General features: G+C 37.1%; 1 protein-coding gene across 1 annotated transcript in view; it reads left to right on the top strand.

Annotated features, from left to right (window-relative positions):
• The window catches only part of TRPM7 (transient receptor potential cation channel subfamily M member 7), a 128,295-nt gene that overhangs the window by 36,144 nt on the left and 71,684 nt on the right, over positions 1-20,467 (top strand). The window contains exons 6-11 of the mRNA XM_060005233.1: positions 942-1,066; positions 1,880-2,051; positions 10,517-10,691; positions 11,769-11,892; positions 14,613-14,685; positions 16,472-16,572. Of these exons, the coding sequence (XP_059861216.1) occupies positions 942-1,066; positions 1,880-2,051; positions 10,517-10,691; positions 11,769-11,892; positions 14,613-14,685; positions 16,472-16,572 (770 nt within the window). The remainder of the gene's footprint in view (positions 1-941; positions 1,067-1,879; positions 2,052-10,516; positions 10,692-11,768; positions 11,893-14,612; positions 14,686-16,471; positions 16,573-20,467) is intronic.

Genomic DNA, 20,467 nt, shown 5'->3' with positions numbered 1-20,467 from the left:
GCAAGGCATCACTTGGAAGAACAGTGAAGGTGCTGTTTCCATAATCCATGTTAGGAATGAGATTTAATGCATTATAAAAATCAAATCGAGTGATGCACTGGTTTGCTAGGGCTGCTGTAATAAAATACCACAGACTTGGTGGCTTAAACAAAAGAAATTTATTTTCTCACGGTTCTGGAGACCCAAGATCAAGATGTTAGCAGGTTTGGTTCCTCCTCAGGCATCTCCTTGACTTTCAGATGGCTCTCTTCTCCCTGTGTCCTCCTGTGGCCTTCCCCCTGTGCATGTGCATCCCTGGTGTCTCTTTTTGTGTCCAAATTTCCCCTTCTTATAAGGACACCAGTCAGATTGGATTAGGGCCCACCCTAACAGCCTCATTTTCACATGATAACCTAAAGAACCGATTTCCAAATACAGTCACATTCTGAGGTACTGGGATTAGGATTGCAACATAGGAATTTTGGAGAGGTTACAGTTCAGTCCATAACAAGTGATAATGAGAAGTTGTGTGCTCTTTTGAATTATCTTTTTTACTTTCCTCCCAGTTTTGACTCAGTTGGAAAACTTTTGTAGTTTTTTGTGAGCATGTGTGCTTTGCTTATAGTCCTGAGCCATACTCTTCTTTTTTTTAAGATGATGTTTAGAGCAGTAACAAAAACTACAGTTAACATGAGGAATCTAAGAGAGGAGACTAGGTCTAACAACATGGTAAAAGTTAGTTTTACGTGTGTTTCAGGCAGTTGTAGTGATTTGACATTGTGGGGTTTTTTTTTCTTTTTTGTCCTTGTATTTTCTTTTGTAAGTTTGTCTTTTGGACCTTGTTGCCTTTTATCTAGTGTATGTAAAGAAAAATACCACCAATTGTAATGTTATTGAGCAAAGGATTCTTCTGAACACTGTAAAGACTTCCAAATAAAATGAATTAAATTTTGTATGAACAGGTGTGGCAAAACATGTTGGTGATGCCCTTAAAGAACATACTTCCAGATCATCTCGAAAGATTTGCACTATCGGAATAGCTCCGTGGGGAGTGATTGAAAACAGAAATGATCTTGTTGGGAGAGATGTAAGAGTGCTTTTTAAATTTTCTTACATTTAAACTTATGTATAAACAAAATTAGAGCAAGAATAATGCGAAGTCAACCTAAAATATTCATGATCATACCACGACCGTTTCGAAAATGCATTCATAGATACAAAAAGTAGTGTTAATACATTGTTTCTGCCTTCTTTTGTATAACTATTTCACACCGTTTCCATGTCATGCCAGTCTTTGTAATTATATTTTTAATGGTGACATTCTATTAAGAATTAATTGTATTGTCTGTAAGAGTAGTAATCAAATACCAGTGTTTTATTCAAGTAGGTTAAAGACATATGAATTGCTTATAGATATCTTTCAAGAGATTATTAAAAAGGAATTACTGAATTATAATGATCACTTTCAAGTGCAATTAAATTTCTAACATCAATTTTAAAGATTCTACTTATGACTGGAAAAATAACTATGACATTTGATTGCTTTTATTCAGTGTCCTTTATATATTTCACTTTATTCAGTAATAACTTAATAGTTTCTTCACATTGTTTGTTTATTTGCTTGTTTGCTGCTGTTTCCTTTGCATGGGATGATGATGAAATATGGTATATTCTGCAGTGATAGCCGAAATACAATACTGTGGTTCAACCCATTATTGAATAATCTTCAGCTGCTTAAAAGCTCATGCTTTTTGATATATTCTTTTACATTTTCTATTTGTTGCTATGCATAAATATAATCTTACCTCCTACTTGCCTTTACAGATTATTTCAAAATTTGTTTTTACTTTATATTAAATTTAATCCTGCCCACTAACTCTCAATGTTTGCTATTGTTTAGGTGGTTGCTCCTTACCAAACGTTATTGAACCCTCTGAGCAAATTGAATGTTCTGAATAATCTACATTCCCATTTCATATTGGTGGATGATGGCACTGTTGGAAAGTATGGGGCAGAAGTCAGACTGAGAAGAGAACTTGAAAAAACTATTAATCAGCAAAGAATTCATGCTAGTAAGGGAATTTATAAATTTTTTGTTGTTGAAATTATCCTGGGCTGTATTACTTGCCAGCAGCATTCTAAAAAAGGTAGACTGTTCTTTAAGTGTTCATTTCCTTATGTAGCAGGATAACATACAAAACAACCATGAATGACTGACCTTACACAAAATAAGATCTAGGAAAGGAAGTCTGAGATTAAATAGGGTACTCAGATAACAAAGCCAAAGCCACAGAGGTTCATTGGAAGCTTTGTTGCTATTGTAATCCCACTGCAGCTCAAGGAATTCAGAAATATTCTTAATGTATGACATATTCCAATACCCGACTTTGAAATTCAAGATTGAAGAGGAAAAATATACTTTATTGTGAAGTAAGAATCACCTTGCTTAAAGTTGATAACACGAGTAGGTATCACTCTTTGGTAGATAATGTCTTAAAAGTTGGTATTTTTGACACTGGTCTTCCTTTCTTTTTTTTTTTTACATCTTTATTGGAGTATAATTGCTTTACAATGGTGTGCTAGTTTATGCTTTATAACAAAGTGAATCAGTCATACATACACATATGTTCCCATATCTCTTCCCTCTTGCGTCTCCCTCTCTCCCACCCTCCCCATCCCACCCCTCCAGGTGGTCACAAAGCACCGAGCTGATCCCCCTGTGCCATGCGGCTGCCCCCCACCAGCTATCTACCTTACGTTTGGTAGTGTATATATGTCCATGCCTCTCTCTCGCTTTGTCACAGATTACCCTTCCCCCTCCCCATATCCTCAAGTCCATTCTCTAGTAGCTCTGTGTCTTTATTCCTGTCTTACCCCTAGGTCCTTCATGACATTTTTTTCCCCTTAAATTCCATATATATGTGTTAGCATACGGTATTTGTCTTTCTCTTTCTGACTTACTTCACTCTGTATGCACTCTAGGTCTATCCACCTCATTACAAATAGCTCAATTTCGTTTCTTTTTATGGCTGAGTAATATTCCATTGTATATATGTGCCACATCTTCTTTATCCATTCATCCGATGATGGACACTTAGGTTGTTTCCATCTCCTGGCTATTGTAAATAGAGCTGCAATGAACATTTTGGTACATGACTCTTTTTGAATTATGGTTTTCTCAGGGTATATGCCCAGTAGTGGGATTGCTGGGTCATATGGTAGTTCTATTTGTAGTTTTTTAAGGAACCTCCATACTGTTCTCCATAGTGGCTGTACCAGTTGACATTCCCACCAGCAGTGCAAGAGTGTTCCCTTTTCTCCACACCCTCTCCAGCATTTATTGTTTCTAAATTTTTGATGATGGCCATTCTGACTGGTGTGAGATGATATCTCATTGTAGTTTTGATTTGCATTTCTCTAATGATTAATGATGTTGAGCATTCTTTCATGTGTTTATTGGCTGGTAGTCTGTATATCTTCTTTGGAGAAATGTGTATTTAGGTCTTCTGCCCATTTTTGGATTGGGTTGTTTGTTTTTCTGTTATTGAGCTGCATGAGCTGCTTATAAATTTTGGAGATTAATCCTTTGTCAGTTGCTTCGTTTGCAAATATTTTCTCCCATTCTGAGGGTTGTCCTTTGGTCTTGTTTATGGTTTCCTTTGCTGTGCAAAAGCTTTGAAGTTTCATAGGTCCCATTTATTTATGTTTTTATTTCCATTTCTCTAGGAGGTGGGTCAAAAAGGATCTTGCTGTGATTTATGTCATAGAGTGTTCTGCCTATGTTTTCTTCTAAGAGTTTGATAGTTTCTGGCCTTACATTTAGGTCTTTAATCCATTTTGAGCTTATTTTTGTGTATGGTGTTAGGGAGTGATCTAATCTCAACCTTTTACATGTACCTGTCCAGCTTTCCCAGCACCACTTATTGAAGAGGCTGTCCTTCTCCACTGTACGTTCCTGCCTCCTTTATCAAAGATAAGGTGACCATATGTGTGTGGGTTTATCTCTGGGCTTTCTATCCTGTTCCATTGATCTATCTTTCTGTTTTTGTGCCAGTACCATACTGTCTTGATTACTGTAGCTTTGTAGTATAGTCTGAAGTCAGGGAGCCTGATTCCTCCAGCTCCGTTTTTCATTCTCAAGATTGCTTTGGCTATTCGGGGTCTTTTGTGTTTCCATACAAATTATGAAATTTTTTGTTCTAGTTCTGTGAAAAATGCCAGTGGTAGTTTGATAGGGATTGCATTGAATCTGTAGATTGCTTTGGGTACTAGAGTCATTTTCACAATGTTGATTCTTCCAATCCAAGAACATAGTATATCTGTCCGTCTATTTGTATCATGTTTAATTTCTTTCATCGGTGTCTTATAATTTTCTGCATACAGGTCTTTTGTCTCCTTAGGTAGGTTTATTCCTAGATATTTTATTCTTTCTGTTGCAATGGTAAATGTGAGTGATTTCTTGATTTCACTTTCAGATTTTTCATTAGTGTATAGGAATGCAAGAGATTTCTGTGCATTAATTTTGTATCCTACTACTTTACCAAATTCATTGATTAGCTCTAGTAGTTTTCTGGTAGCATCTTTATGTCTCTATGTATAGTGTCCTGTCATCTGCAAACAGTGACAGCTTTACTTCTTCTTTTCCGATTTGGATTCTTTTTATTTCCTTTTCTTCTCTGACTGCTGTGGCTAAAACTTCCAAAACTATGTTGAATAAGATGGTGAGAGTGGGCAACCTTGTCTTGTTCCTGATCTTAGTGGAAATGGTTTCAGTTTTTCACCATTGAGAACGATGTTGGCTGTGGGTTTGTCATATATGGCCTTTATTATGTTGAGGAAAGTTCCCTCTATGCCTACTTTCTGCAGGGTTTTTATCATAAATGGGTGTTGAATTTTGTCAAAGGCTTTCTCTGCATCTATTGAGATGATCATATGGTTTTTCTCCTTCAATTTGTTAAGATGGTGTATCACGTTGATTGATTTGCGTATATTGAAGAATCCTTGCATTCCTGGAATAAACCCCACTTGATCATGGTGTATGATCCTTTTAACGTGCTGTTGGATTCTGTTTGCTAGTATTTTGTTGAGGATTTTTACATCTATGTTCATCAGTGATATTGGCCTGTAGTTTTCTTTCTTTGTGACATCCTTGTCTGGTTTTGGTATCAGGGTGATGGTGGCCTCGTAAAATGAGTTTGGGAGCGTTCCTCCCTCTGCTGTATTTTGGAAGAGTTTGAGAAGGATAGGTGATAGCTCTTCTCTAAATGTTTGATAGAATTCGCCTGTGAAGCCATCTGGTCCTGGGCTTTTGTCTGTTGGAAGATTTTTAATCAGTTTCAATTTCAGTGCTTGTGATTGGTCTGTTCATATTTTCTATTTCTTCCTGATTCAGTCTTGGCAGGTTGTGCCTTTCTAAGAATTTGTCCATTTCTTCCAGGTTGTCCATTTTATTGGCATAGAGTTGCTTGTAGTAATCTCTCATGATCTTTTGTATTTCTGCAGTGTCAGTTGTTACTTCTCCTTTTTCATTTCTAATTCTATTGATTTGAGTCTTCTCCCTTTTTTTCTTGATGAGTCTGGCTAATGGTTTATCAATTTTGTTTATCTTCTCAATGAACCAGCTTTTAGTTTTATTGATCTTTGCTATCATTTCCTTCATTTCTTTTTCATTTATTTCTGCTCTGATCTTTATGATTTCTTTCTGTCTGCTAACTTTGGGTGTTTTTGTTCTTCTTTCTCTGATTGCTTTAGGTGCAAGGTTAGGTTGTTTATTCGAGATGTTTCCTGTTTCTTAAGGTAGGATTGTATTGCTATAAACTTCCCTCTTAGAACTGCTTTTGCTGCATCCCATAGGTTTTGGGTTGTCATGTCTCCATTGTCATTTGTTTCTAGGTATTTTTAATTTCTCTTTGATTTCTTCAGTGATCACTTCGTTATTAAGTAGTGTATTGTTTAGCCTCCATGTGTTTGTATTTTTTACAGATCTTTTCCTGGAATTGATATCTAGTCTCATAGCGTTGTGGTCGGAAAAGATACTTGATACAATTTCAATGTTCTTAAATTTACCAAGGCTTGATTTGTGACCCAAGATATGATCTATCCTGGAGAGTGTTCCATGAGCACTTGAGAAAAAGTGTATTCTGTTGTTTTTGGATGGAATGTCCTATAAATATCAATTAAGTCCATCGTGTTTAATGTATCATTTAAAGAATGTGTTTCCTTATTTATTTTCATTTTGGATGATCTGTGCATTGGTGAAAGTGGGGTGTTAAAGTTCCCTACTATGAATGTGTTACTGTCGATTTTCCCTTTTATGGCTGTTAATATTTGCCTTATGTATTGAGGTGCTTGTATGTTGGGTGCATAAATATTTACAATTGTTATACCTTCTTCTTGGATCGATCCCTTGATCATTATGTAGTGTCCTTCTTTGTCTCTTCTAATAGTCTCTATTTTAAAGTCTTTTTGGTCTGATATGGGAATTGCTACTCCAGCTTTCTTTTGGTTTCCATTTGCATGGAATATCTTTTTCCATCCTCTTACTTTCAGTCTGTATGTGTCTCTAGGTCTGAAGTGGGTTTCTTGTAGACAGCATATAGATGGGTCTTGTTTTTGTATCCATTCAGCCAATCTCTGTCTTTTGGTGGGAGCATTTAGTCCATTTACATTTAAGGTAATTATCGATATGTATGTTCCTATTCCCATTTTCTTAATTGTTTTGGGTTCGTTATTGTAGGTCTTTTCCTTCTCTTGTTTTTTTTGCGTACAGAAGTTCCTTTAGCATTTGTTGTAAAGCTGGTTTGGTGGTGCTGAACTCCCTCAGCTTTTGCTTGTCTGTAAAGGTTTTAATTTCTCCATCAAATCTGCATGAGATCCTTGCTGGGTAGAGTATTCTAGGTTGCAGGTTTTTCTCCTTCATCACTTTAAATATGTCCTGCCACTCCCTTCTGGCTTGCAGAGTTTCTGCTGAAAGATCAGCTGTTAACCTTATGGGGATTCCCTTGTGTGATTTTGTTGTTTTTCCCTTGCTGCTTTTAATATGTTTTCTTTGTGTTTATTTTTGACAGTTTGATTAATATGTGTCTTGGCGTGTTTCTCCTTGGATTTATCCTGTATGGGAGTCTCTGTGCTTCCTGGACTTGATTACCTATTTCCTTTCCCATGTTTGGGAAGTTTTCAGCTATAATCTCTTCAAATATTTTCTCAGTCCCTTTCTTTTTCTCCTCTTCTTCTGGGACCCCTATAATTTGAATGTTGGTGCGTTTAATGTTGTCCCAGAGGTTCTGAGATTGTCCTCAATTCTTTTCATTCTTTTTTCTTTATTCTGCTCTGCAGTAGTTACTTCCACTATTTTATTTTCCAGGTCACTTATCCGTTCTTCTGCCTCAGTTATTCTGCTATTGATCCCATCTAGAGTATTTTTCATTTCATTTACTGTGTTGTTCATTGCTGTTTGTTTCATCTTTAGTTCTTCTAGGTCCTTGTTAAATGTTTCTTGCATTTTGTCTATTTCCAAGATTTTGGATCATCTTTACTATCATTATTCTGAATGCTTTTTCAGGTAGACTGCGTATTTCCTCTTCATTTGTTAGGTCTGGTGGGTTTTTATCTTGTCCCTTCATCTGTGGTGTGTTTTTCTGTCTTCTCCTTTTGCTTATCTTACTGTGTTTGGGGTCTCCTTTTTGCAGGCTGCAGGTTCGTAGTTCCCGTTGTTTTTGGTGTCTGTCCCCAGTGGCTAAGGTTGATTCAGTGGGTTGTGTAGGGTTCCTCGTGGAGGGGACTAGTGTCTGTGTTCTGGTGGATGAGGCTGGTCTTGTCTTTCTGGTGGGCAGGTCCATGTCTGGTGGTGTGTTTTGGTGTGTCTGTGGACTTATTATGATTTTAGGTAGCCTCTCTGCTAATGGGTGGGGTTGTGTTCCTGTCTTGCTTGTTTGTCATAGGGTGTCCCGCACTGTAGATTGCTGGTCGTTGAGTGAAGCTGGGTGTTGGTGTTGAGATGGAGATCTTTGGGAGATTTTCGCCATTTGATATTATGTGGAGCTGGGAGGTCTCTTGTTGACCAGTGTCCTGAAGTTGACTCTCCCACCTCAGAGGCACAGCACTGACTCCTGGCTGCAGCACCAAGAGCCTTTCATCCAGAGCCTTTCATCCACACGGCTCAGAATAAAAGGGGGATAAAGTAGAAAGAAAGAATTAGAAGAAAGAAAGAAAGAAAGAAAAGAAGGAAGGAAGGAAGGAAAGAAGGGAGGGAAGGAGGAAGGAAGGAAGGAGGGATCAAGGGAAGGAAGGAGAAAACGAAAGAAGATAAAGTAAGATAAAATAAAGTAAGATAAAATATAATAAAGTTATTAAAACAAAAAATATTAAGAAAAAATTAAAAAAAAAAAAACGGACGGATAGAACCCTAGGACAAATGGTGGAAGCAAAGCTATACAGACAAAATCTCACGCAGAAGCATACACATACACACTGACAAAAAGTGGAAAAGGAAAAAATCATAAATCTTGCTTTCAAAGTCCACCTCCTCAATTTGGGATGATTCGTTGTCTATTCATGTATTCCGTAGATGCAGGGTACATCACGTTGATTGTGGAGCTTTAATCCACTGCTTCTGAGGCTTCTGGGAGAGATTTCCCTTTCTCTTCTTTGTTCTCACAGCTCCCGGGGCTCTGCTTTGGATTTGGCCCCGCCTCTGCGTGTAGGTCTGTTCTTCGCTCAGACACGACGGGGTTAAAGGAGCAGCTGCTTCAGGGAGTTTGGCTCACTCAGCCCGGGGGTGGGGGGGGGAGGGAGGGGCACGGAGTGCGGGGTGGGGGTGGGTAGCTTGTGGCAGAGGCCGGCGTTACGTTGCACTAGACTGAGGTGCACTGTGCGTTCTCCCGTGGAAGTTGTCCCTGGATCCTGGGACCCTGGCAGTGGTGGGCTGCACAGGCTCCCCGGAAGGGGGTGTGTGGTTAGTGACCTGTGCTCGCACACACAGGCTTCTTGGTGGCGGCAGCAGCAGCCTTAGCATCTCTTGCCAGTCTCTGGGGTCCGCGCTGTTAGCTGCAGCTCGCGCCCGTTCTCTGGAGCTCCTTTAAGCAGCGCTCTTAATCCCCTGTCCTCGCGCACCAGGAAACAAAGAGGGAAGAAAAAGTCTCTTGCCTCTTCGGCAGGTCCAGACTTTTCCCCGGACTCCCTCCCGGCTAGCCGTGGTGCACTAACCCCCTGCAGGCTGTGTTCTAGCCGCCAACTCCAGTCCTCTCCCTGCGCTCCGACTGAAGCCCGAGCCTCAGCTCCCAGCCCCACCCGCCCCGGCCGTTGAGCAGACAAGCCTCTCGGGCTGGTGAGTGCCGGTTGGCACCGATCCTCTGTGCGGGAATCTCCCCACTTTGCCCTCCGCACCCCTGTTGCTGTGCTTTCCTCTGCGGCCCTGAAGCTTTCCCCCTCCATCACCCGCAGTCTCCGCCCGCGAAGGGGCTTCCTAGTGTGTGGAAACCTTTCCTCCTTCACAGCTCCCTCTCACTGGTGCAGGTCCCGTCCCTATCCTTTTGTCTCTGTTTATTTTTTCTTTTGCCCTACGCAGGTACATGGGGAGTTTCTTGCCTTTTGGGAGGTCTGAGGTCTTCTGCCAGCGTTCAGTAGGTGTTCTGTAGGAGTTGTGCCACGTGTAGATGTATTTCTGGTGTATCTGTGGGGAGGAAGGTGATCTCTGCATCTTACTCTTCCGCCATCTTCCCCTCGTTTTCTGGTCTTCCTGTCTGACCATGGTCAAACTTTCTGGCTCAACATCTGGATTTTTACTTCCAAAAAAAAAATTTTATTATTTTAGGAGATCAAGGAGGTGAGCTCTATGACAAAGTGAAATAGAAATACAAACTTATAGAACAGTATTTTCAGATTATGATGGAGTCATAGCATTTCCTAAAAATTAGGAATATCTTATTATCCTTCATACCCCACTAGGGAATGCCTATATTTTGGATTCGTTCACTGCAGTACAAGTTATTGTAAAACAAAAATTGGTATTCACTAAATTTTTTGTTACTCTTAGTAGAGGTCTTGGATTTTTTTGATCTGTTTTGTCTATGTAATCCTGATTCTGTTAATTTCTATATTAATGTCTCAATGCATTTGGAATCAACAATAGACATTTTAAAAGTGATTAAAGACAAATACATATGAGAAGTTCAACTCATAAAGTATTAAAAAACTGAAAACAAAATTGGTGTTTTAATTTCTTGTCGAGTTAAAGTTAGTGAAATATACAAAATAATTATTGCTTTTCAGTGAATATATAAATTATAGTGTGTGCCTCATTATATATTGGATTTTCTAATTTTGTTATTTAGAACAGACTTAAAGTCAGTGCAAAAGTAATTTATTCAGTATTTAATTTATTTATATCAGACTATATATCATGTTGAGTACATAAAATTAAGTCAACACAGTCTTATAAGAAATTATATTTTGGCATTTTATTTTTGATTGAGTGAAAACTAAGATTAAATTACTGAATTTTGTCTAATATCATAATTAATCTTTTACCTTTTTTAAGGAATTGGTCAAGGTGTTCCTGTGGTGGCACTTATATTTGAGGGTGGGCCAAACGTTATCCTCACAGTTTTAGAATACCTTCAGGAAAGTCCTCCTGTTCCAGTCGTCGTATGTGAAGGAACAGGCAGGGCTGCAGATCTACTAGCATATATTCATAAACAGACAGAAGAAGGAGGGTAAGTGTATGATTACAACATATTTTTAATAATTTTATGTAAAGAAGCTGTGGTTTTTAGAATATTAGATTCATTTCAGTGTTTTAATAATATGAAAATACCTTCTTAAGTCTTGAGGAAATAGCCTGTCTGTTACATTATTGGAATGAATTAAAATATAAGTCTTTGTAGTGGACAGTTTTCAAAGACCTGTTAAATAGACAGAGGCACGTATCTTTTGACGCAACAGTTCCATTTCTGATAATTGTTCCTACAAGTGTACTTGCACACATGTGAAATAACATATATAAAGTTACTCAATACAGTGTGGTTTGTAACAGTAAAAGATTGGAACAAAATAGAACATTTATATCAAGGAGACTAGATAAATAACTTAAGGTACCTCTGCACAATGGAGTAGTTTGTAGTTACATAAGGTATCTGTATATTAGATTTGGAAAGATTACCAAAATATATATGTAAAAAAAGGAAAATGTACAGTAACATGTAGATTTTGGCACCTTTTATGAAGGAAAAAAGACAAGGAGATAATTGTATGTATTGAAAGAGATCCTCAAACATTATACAAAGTAATAGCGTTTCTTGAAAGCAGTTGAGATGGAATGGCTGATGGAAGACAGTGGGAAAGACTTTCAATATGAATTTTCACAGTTTTATATTTTATATTATATTTTTGAGCATGTAAATATATTCTGTATTGAGAAAAAAATAAAAGTGCAAATGTGCTGATATTTAACACATTTTGTTAAAATACTGCTTTTTACACCATATTAATCTTAAAATTATCTTTATACAATATCTTACATGATAAGATACTGTATAACTGATAACATTAACACATGCCTTATAAAAAAAATTAGAAATAATTCAAAGAGAAAAATCACTCCATTCCATTTTCCACCCTTATGACTTATAGTAGGAGTCTAATGAAGGAGAAAATTTCACTCAGGGTCAAGTATTTAATATTAATACAGTATCTTTAAATGTCTTGCCTGGATCCACTAGGACTTGATATTAGATTCTGCAAATAATGGAATTTGAAATCAGTGGATTGAGTTATGTTTCCTCTTACTTTAGGAATCTTCATGATGCAGCAGAGCCTGATATTATTTCAACCATCAAAAAAACATTTAACTTTGGCCAGAGTGAAGCAGTTCATTTATTTCAAACACTGATGGAATGTATGAAAAGAAAGGAGCTCGTAAGTACATTTCACAGAATAAGCCTTTTTTTTTTTAATATAAATTTATTTTGGCTGCATTGGGTCTCCATTGCTGTGTGCGGGCTTTCTCTAGCTGCAGCGAGCGGAGGCTACTCTTTGTTGTGGTGAGTGGGCTTCTCATGTGGTGGCTTCTCTTGTTGCGGAGCACGGGCTCTAGGCACATGGACTTCAGTAGCTGTGGCACGTGGGCTCAGTAGTTGTGGCACACGGGCCCTAGAGCACAGGCTCAGTAGTTGTGGCGCACAGGCTTAGTTGCTCTGCAGCATGTGGGATATTCCCGGACCAGGACTTGAACCTGTGTCCCCCTGCATTGGTAGGTGGATTCTTAACCACTGCGCCACCTGGGAGGCCCAGAATAAGCCTTTTTATTTCATTCAAATACATTCTAAATTGGATAAATGCTTTTTTATTTTTTTAATTTTTAATTTTTATTTTATTTATTTTTTGTGGTACGCGGGCCTCCCACTGCCGCGACCTCCCCCATTGTAAAGCACAGGCTCCGGATGCACAGGCTCAGCTGCCATGGCTCACAGGCCCAGCCGCTCCGCAGCATGTGGGATCTTCCCAGACCGGGGCATGAACCCGCGTCCCCTGCATTGGCAGGCGGACTGTCAGCCGCTGCGCCACCAGGGAAGCCCTGGATAAATGCTTTTTAATTAATTAATTAATTTTTGGCTGCTCCCCATGGCTTATGGTATCTTAGTTCCCTGACCAGGGATTGAACCCAGGCCCTCTGCAGTGAAAGCATGGAGTCCTAACCACTGGACCTCCAGAGAATTCCCAATTGGAGAAATACTTTTTTAAAAACTTTGGATTTAAAATTTTAAAATCTTTTCTAACCATGTAAAGATGTCATTTATAATTTTGTTCAAGCTAAGAGATAGCATAGAAGGATTATAGGTTTTTTTTTTAAATTAATTTATTTTATTTATTTATTTACTTTGGCTGGGTTGGGTCTCTGTTGCTGCGCGCGGGCTCTCTCTAGTTGCTGTGAGCGGGGGCTGCTCTTCGTTGTGGTGTGCGGGCTTCTCATTGTGGTGGCTTCTCTTGTTGTGGAGCAGGGGCTCTAGGTGTACGGGCTTCCGTAGTTGCGGCACGTGGGCTCAGTAGTTGTGGCTCATGGGCTCTAGAGCACAGGCTCAATAGTTGTGGCGCATGGGCTTAGTTGCTCTGCAGCATGTGGGATCCTCCCGGACCAGGGATTGAACCCGTGTCCCCTGCATTGGCAGGTGGATTCTCAACCACTGTGCCACCAGGGAAGCCCCTAGAATATAGTTTTTATATGGTGTGGAGACATGTATTACACTTCTATTTTTGGAAAAGTTTCATAACTAAGCCTCAGTAGATTATGTTCAGGATCAAGGAAGAACTCTAAAGAGTTATTATTGGCTTCTCTAAAATATATTTGGAGGAAAAAACCCTATTTTCCTCTGAGTGAGTGCTCAAATTAAAGATCAGTGCTGCTTCACTATTGATGCTATGTGTAAAACAGATAACTAATGAGAACCTGCTGTATAGTATAGCACAGGGAGCTCTACTCAGTGCTCTGTGGTGACCTAAATGAGAAGGAAATCCCAAAAGAGAGGGGATATATGTATACGTATAGCTGTTTCACTTTGCTGTACAGTATAAACTAACACAATATTGTAAAGCAATTATACTCCAATAAAAAAAAATAGAGACCAGTGTTGCTTAATTTCAGTCATCTAGACATGGGCTTAAGTTTACAGAGACAAAAAATTTTAACAGTTCTCTAAGTAGGTGGATGATAACATGGTTTGATCTGCTGTTTTCTTTCATGCATTTCATTTTTGTATACTGTGAAATGAAGTTAGTTGAAAAATTCGTATTGGGGTTATAACAATAGACTTTTATTTTATGAAAAGGTTATTAAATGAAAACCTTTCTCTAATGGTATTATGTTTCAAATAATTTTAAATAAATTTCCAGTAAAAGGATTCAACAAAACACTTCTCATTCAAGAACACATATATTTACTTGAACTGAGTAAGTGTCCACTCTGCAGAAGAAACAGCAGGATTTACTCAGATTAGTAATCTATAGCCTTAGCTCATAAATTGCTTATTCTAGTAATGGACATAAAATATATAAAAAATTAATATAATATGAAACCAAACATTTTGAATATACTGGAATTTTATTTTTTTTTAATTTATTATTTATTTTTAGCTGCGTTGGGTCTTCGTTGCTGCGCGTGGGCTTTTTCTAGTTGCAGCGAGTGGGGGCTACTCTTCGTTGCAGTGTGTGGGCTTCTCATTGCAGTGGCTTCTCTTGTTGCGGAACACAGGCTCTAGGCGCGCGGGCTTCAGTAGTTGTGGGACGTGGGCTCAGTAATTGTGGCACACGGGCTCTAGAGCGCAGGCTCAATAGTTGTGGCGCCCAGGCTTAGTTGCTCCACGGCATGTGGGATCTTCCTGGACAAGGAATCAAACTCATGTCCCCTGCATTGGCAGGTGGATTCTTAACCACTGTGCCACCTGGGAAGTCCCTACTTGAATTTTATTTGGTAAATGATACAAATTCTTTAATTTTCTGTGTTTTGATGGTAATGAAATTATTCCTGACTCAAAAAAACTATATATCTGCCAAGTAGTTTGCAGTTACTTTGCGATTTATATGCCTTATGTCTTAGCTTATAAAATATAAAGGCATAATATTATGAATTGATCTTTAAATAGATTACTGTTTTCCACATTGGATCAGAGGAACATCAAGATATAGATGTAGCAATACTTACTGCACTGCTTAAAGGTAAGACTTAAAATTTGTTAGGTCTTTCATTTATGGTGTTTTTATATAAGTTAGGATTTTTTAATTTGACTAAATGTTTGAGAACTGAATTTTTCAATAGTTTTTCTTTGAAAAAGACACAGTGTTCACTTTCTTTGACAAATTTGCTTTTGTTTTTAATCTTATAACTTTTTAAAAAGTTCATACCAGGATTTATGCCATTAGACCTGTTTAATTATCCTGTTAAGAATGTGTCAAACATGTCACATTTTTAATTGGCTGAAAAATAAGTGTTAAAAGTAATAGAGTATTAGTTAATAGAAATTAAGGATAGCATTCTTAAATGTGCTATTTTCATTAGGGAGGAAAATTTGGAAAGAAAACTAATGGTATCTTCTAGGACTAAGGGGTTAATGCACACGCAGTTGAATTGTTTTCCTCTTATTATCTTTCCAAAGACATCTAACTGATAAGACAAACAATACTGTAGTGAAAAATCTTTTCAAAAATTAGAAATTAAAATGTTGTTCTGTCCGAGTACCTGAAAGTCCAATATGCAGTGAGGTGGCAGAAGCAGAGCAAGAGGGCACTATCTTATCATTCACAAGAATTTCCCAAATATCAGACTACAATGAATTGCCAATAGATCAGACATTTGAAAAATACTATAATAAAATATAACATATTTACATCATCTGAGAATAAGAGATCATAAGTAATAGGAAGCCTAGAAACCATAAAGGGCAAGATCAATAAATGCGATTGCATAAAAATAAAAAATAAAAAGAGAGCACCTAATATTTGCTGTGTACTTTCTGTGTACTAGCTACTGTGCTTTAGTGGTTTATGTTGTTTACCCTTGTGACAGCCCTAAGAGGAAGATTTCCTATTATTTTCCTCATTTTATAGATGAGAAAACTGAGAACAGGAATGTGGAAGGATCACAAAAAGGTGTTGTAAATTAGTAATAAAAAGATGAATACCTCATGGAAAAATGAGTCAAAATTTAAGTGAAAGATTTTAGCAGAATACAAATACTTGGGGGAAATGTGGAAATGATGGAAAGATGTTATAATTTAAAAAAAAACATAAATTTAAAAAAAAAAGCTTTTTATCCTCCTACTGGGTATTTGTATACTCCTGATGGATGGTATAACCTTTCTGTAATATATTTTGGCAGTGTATCCAAAGCTTTAAATTATATACCCTTCTACACAGCAATTTGGCTTCTACAGATTCATCCTGTTAAATATGTGCACAAAGATACACTCACCAGAAAATTCAAAATAACGTGAAATGTCCACTAGTTAGAATATTTGTTGAATAAATTTTAGTTCACCTTTAAAAGGTATTTATATATATATAAGGTACATCTGTATGTACTGTTATTGAAAACTAAATATGATACATAAAGCAGGCTGAGTATTTTGTATAGTATGACCTGCTTTTGCATAAACAATTAAAAGTATATGTATGAACTTATATATGCACAGAAAACACCTGTAAGGATATTTTTCATAATATTAACAGTCAATACTATCGCTGTGATAGAAACAGATCATCTTTCTTTTCTATTCATTCTTGTGCATTCTGAATTGTTTGCGATGGATGAGGCTGTGTCTTTTCTATAGTTGGAAAATAAAAGTCCTCAACCCTGGGGTAACCGTATCTTTCTGAGGCAGGCTACCTCTGAATAGTGACTGACACCAGCTGTGTAATTAAAGGGGGAGGAGGGGAATTCATAAGTGTTCATATTTTATGGAGATAAATTAATTGAACTTGTCGACTGTTTTCTTTATTTGATTAGGCACTAATGCATCTGCATTTGACCAGCTCATCCTTACATTGGCATGGGATAGAGTTGACATTGCCAAAAATCATGTATTTGTTTATGGACAGCAGTGGCTGGTATGTAAATAATCTATATAAACAGTATAATTTAATTAAGCTAAGTTAATATCAAAGTATTTGCTGCAACTGTTACCTAACTTGACATTTACCTGTCAGTCAAAAGTGCAAACTTATTGTAGCCAAACATTTCTGCAACATTCAGATCCATTTAGGATTTAATAAGTTCTATTTGCCTCTTGATAAAAACTGTGTTTTTTATAGGGTATAGATCTTTAAAAATCCTGTAACTGAAAAAAGTTTTAGAAATAGTGCTCTTTGCATCTGTATTTGTCAGGAATGTTGGCCTGTAATTTTCTTTTCTTCTGGGGTCCTTGTCTGGTTTTGGTATCAGAGTAATGCTGGACTCATAAAATGAGTTTGGAAGAGTTTGAAAAGGATTGGTATTAGTTCTTTGAATGTTTGGTTAAATTCACCAGTGAAGCTATCTGGTCCTTACTAGTAATCAGACTGTTCAGAATTTCTATTTCATCATGATTTGGTCTTGATAGGTTGTATGTTTCTAGGAATTTATCTGTTTCTTCTAGGCTGTCCAGTTTGTTGGCATGTAATTATTCATATTAACCTCTTAATGATCCTTTGTATTTCTGTGGTATCAGTTGTAACATCTGTTTCATTTTTGATTTTATTTATTTGAGTCCTCTCTTTTTTTTCTTCCTGAGTCTAGCTAAGGGTTTGTCAATTTTATCTTTTCAGAGAACTAGTTCTAGTTTCATTCTAGTTGTCTTTTCAATCTGTTTCATTTATATCTGTTCTAATTTTCATTACTTTCTTCCTTCTACTAACTTTGAGTATCGTTTGTTCTTCTTTTTGTGGTTTCTTGAGGTGTAAAGTTAGGTTATTTGAGACTTTTCTTGTTTTTTGAGGTAGGCATTTATCGCTGTGATCTTCCCTGTTGGAACTGCTTTTGCTGCATCCCACAAATTTTGGTATGTTATATTTCCATTTTTGTTTCTCTCTAGGTACTTTTTATTTATTTATTTATTTGGCTGCGTTGGGTCTTTGTTGCTGTGCGTGGGCTTTCCTCTGGTTGCGGCGAGCGGGGTCTACTCTTCGTTGCAGTGTGCGGGCTTCTCATTGCAGTGGCTTCTCTTGTTTCAGAGCACGGGCTCTAGGCACATAGGCTTCAGTAGTTGTGGCACGCAAGCTCTAGAGTGCAGGCTCAGTAGTTGTGGTGCACGGGCTTAGTTGCTCTGTGGCATGTGGGATCTTCCTGGGCCAGGGCTCGAACACGTGTCCCCTGCATTGGCAGGCAGATTCTTAACCACTGCGCCACCAGGGAAGCCCTCTCAAGGTACTTCTTAATTTCTCTTTTGATTTCTTCTTTGACCCATTGGTTGTTGAGTAGTATGTTGTTTGATCTTCATGTATTTATGAATTTTCCAGTTTTCTTTGTGTAATTTCTAGTTTCATACCATTGTGGTCAGAAAAGATGCTTGACATGATTTCAGTCTTCTTAAATTTATTAGGACTTGTTTTATGGTCTAACATGGTCTATCTTGCAAAATTTTCTGTGTGCACTTGAGAAGAATGTGTATTCTCTTGCTTTTGGATGGAACGTTCTGTATATCTGTTAAGTCCATTGGTCTAATGTGTCATTTAAGGCTGATGTTTTCTTACTGATTTTCTGTCTGGATGATCTCTCCACTGATGTAAGTGGGTATTAAAGTCCTCTATTATTTTGTATTGCTGTCTGTTTCTCCCTTTAAGACTGTTAATATTTATTTTATGTATTTATATGATCCTATGATGGGTACATAAATATTTACATATATTGTATCTTCTTGTTGAATTGACCCCTTTATCATTATGTGCCATCCATCTTTGTTTCTTATTACAGTCTTTTTTTTAAAGTTTATTTTGTCTGATACAAGTAAGCTTCCTTTTGGTTTCCATTTGCATGGAATATCCTTTTCCATTTCTTCACTTTCAGTCTATATGTGTGTCTTTACATCTAAAGTGAGTGTCTTATAGGCAGCGTATAGATAGGTCTTGTGTTTTTATCCATTCAGCTACTCTGTGTGTTTGAATTGTTGAACTTAGTCCATTTGCATTTAAAATAATTATTATAAGTATGTACTCACTGATATTTTGTTAATTGTTTTCTGACTGTTTTTGTAGTTCCATTCTGTTCCTTTTTTCTCTCTCTCTTGCTCTCTTCTTTTATGATTTGATGACTTTAGTGATATGCTTATATTTTTTTCTCTTTGTCTTTTGTGTATTTGTCTTTTGTGTATAGGTTTTTGCTTTGTGTTTACTATGAGGGTTACATATAATAACTTACATCTGTAATGTCTATTTTATGTTGATAACCATTTGTTTGATCCCATTCTAAATCTCAACATTTTTATTTTCCTCTTTTCTGTTTTTCATGTCACAGTTTACATCTTTTTACCTCGAGTATCCCTTAACTAATTATTGTAATCATGGCTATTTTTACTACTTTTGTCTTTCAACCTTTATTCTAACTTCATAAGTGATTAATCTACTATTTTTACTATATATTTACCTTTTCAGTGAGATTTCTTTCATGTGTTTTCTTGTTACTAATTACCACCCTTTCTTTTCAGCTTAAAAGAAGCTCCTTTAACATTTCTTGAAAGGCTGGTTTAGTGGTAATCAACCTCTTTAGCTTTTGCTAGTTTGGAAAAGTCTTTCTCTCTTTCAATTCAGAATAAGAATTTTTGCCAGGTAGAGTATTCTTGGTTGGAAGTTTTTTCTTTCTGTACTTTGAATATATCATGCCACTCCCTTCTGGCCTGCAAAGTTTCTGCTGAAAAATATGCTGATAGTCTTATGGAGGTTCCCTTGTATGTAACAAGTTGTTTTTCTCTTGCTGCTTTTAATATTCTTTCCTTGTCTTTAACTTTTGGCATTTCAATTATGTGTCTTGGTGTGAGTCTCTATAGGTTCATTTGAAACTCTCTGAGCTTCCTGTATCTGGATGTCTGTTTTCTTCCCCAGGTTAGGGAAGTTTCAGCCATTATTTCTTCAAATACAATTTCTGCCCCTTTGTCTCTCTCTTCTTCTGGGAACCCTAAAATGTATCAGTCCATTTGATGTTGTCCCATAAGTCCCTTAAGCTAACTTAACTTTTTTAAAAGTTCTTTTTGCTACTCTGGGTGAATTACACTACCTTGTCTCCAAGTTGACAGATCCTTTCTTCTGCTTCATCTAGTCTGCTCTTGAACCCTGTTAGTGTATTTTTCAGTTCAGTTTTTTATTCTTCAGCTCTGTGACTTCTATTTGGTACTTTCTTAGATTTTCCATCTCTTTGTTGAAGTTCTCACTGTGTTCATTCTTTTCCACAATTTGGTGAGCATCATTATAATAATTACTTTCAACTCTTTATCAGGTAAATTACTTATCTCCATTTCATTGAGGTTTTTCCCTGAGGTTTTATCTTGTTCTTTCATTTGGAACATATTTCTCAGTTTCTCCATTTTACTTGACTGTGTTTTGGTTTCTGTACAGTAGATGAAATAACCACCTCTTCCAGTCTTGAAGAAGTAGCCTTGTGTAGCGGATGAGCCTTGTCAATCAACCTTGACTCAGCTTTTTGTTCTCTCTCAAACCTTTCTGCTTGTTCAAGCAACGTATTGTATTTTTACTAGCTCCCAGTAGTGGAGAATGTGCAGTTACCTATCAGGGTCCCTAAGGGGAGTATTTCAGCATCCAGATTCAGACTGACTGGAATCCATACCCTCAGACAACATCTTTTGAAAATCTTCAGAATATTTAGGAAACTGAATTCAACAATACTTTCAAAGGACCATATACCATAATCAAGTGGGATTATTCCGGGGATCTGCAAATCAGTCAACGTGATATATCACATTAAGAAAAACGATGATAAAAATCGTATAATCAACTCAGTGGATACAGAAAAAACATT

This window comes from Delphinus delphis, chromosome 2, assembly GCF_949987515.2.
Source record: "Delphinus delphis chromosome 2, mDelDel1.2, whole genome shotgun sequence".
Taxonomy (NCBI): Eukaryota; Metazoa; Chordata; class Mammalia; order Artiodactyla; family Delphinidae; genus Delphinus; species Delphinus delphis.
This window is presented reverse-complemented; position numbering and strand designations above follow the sequence as displayed.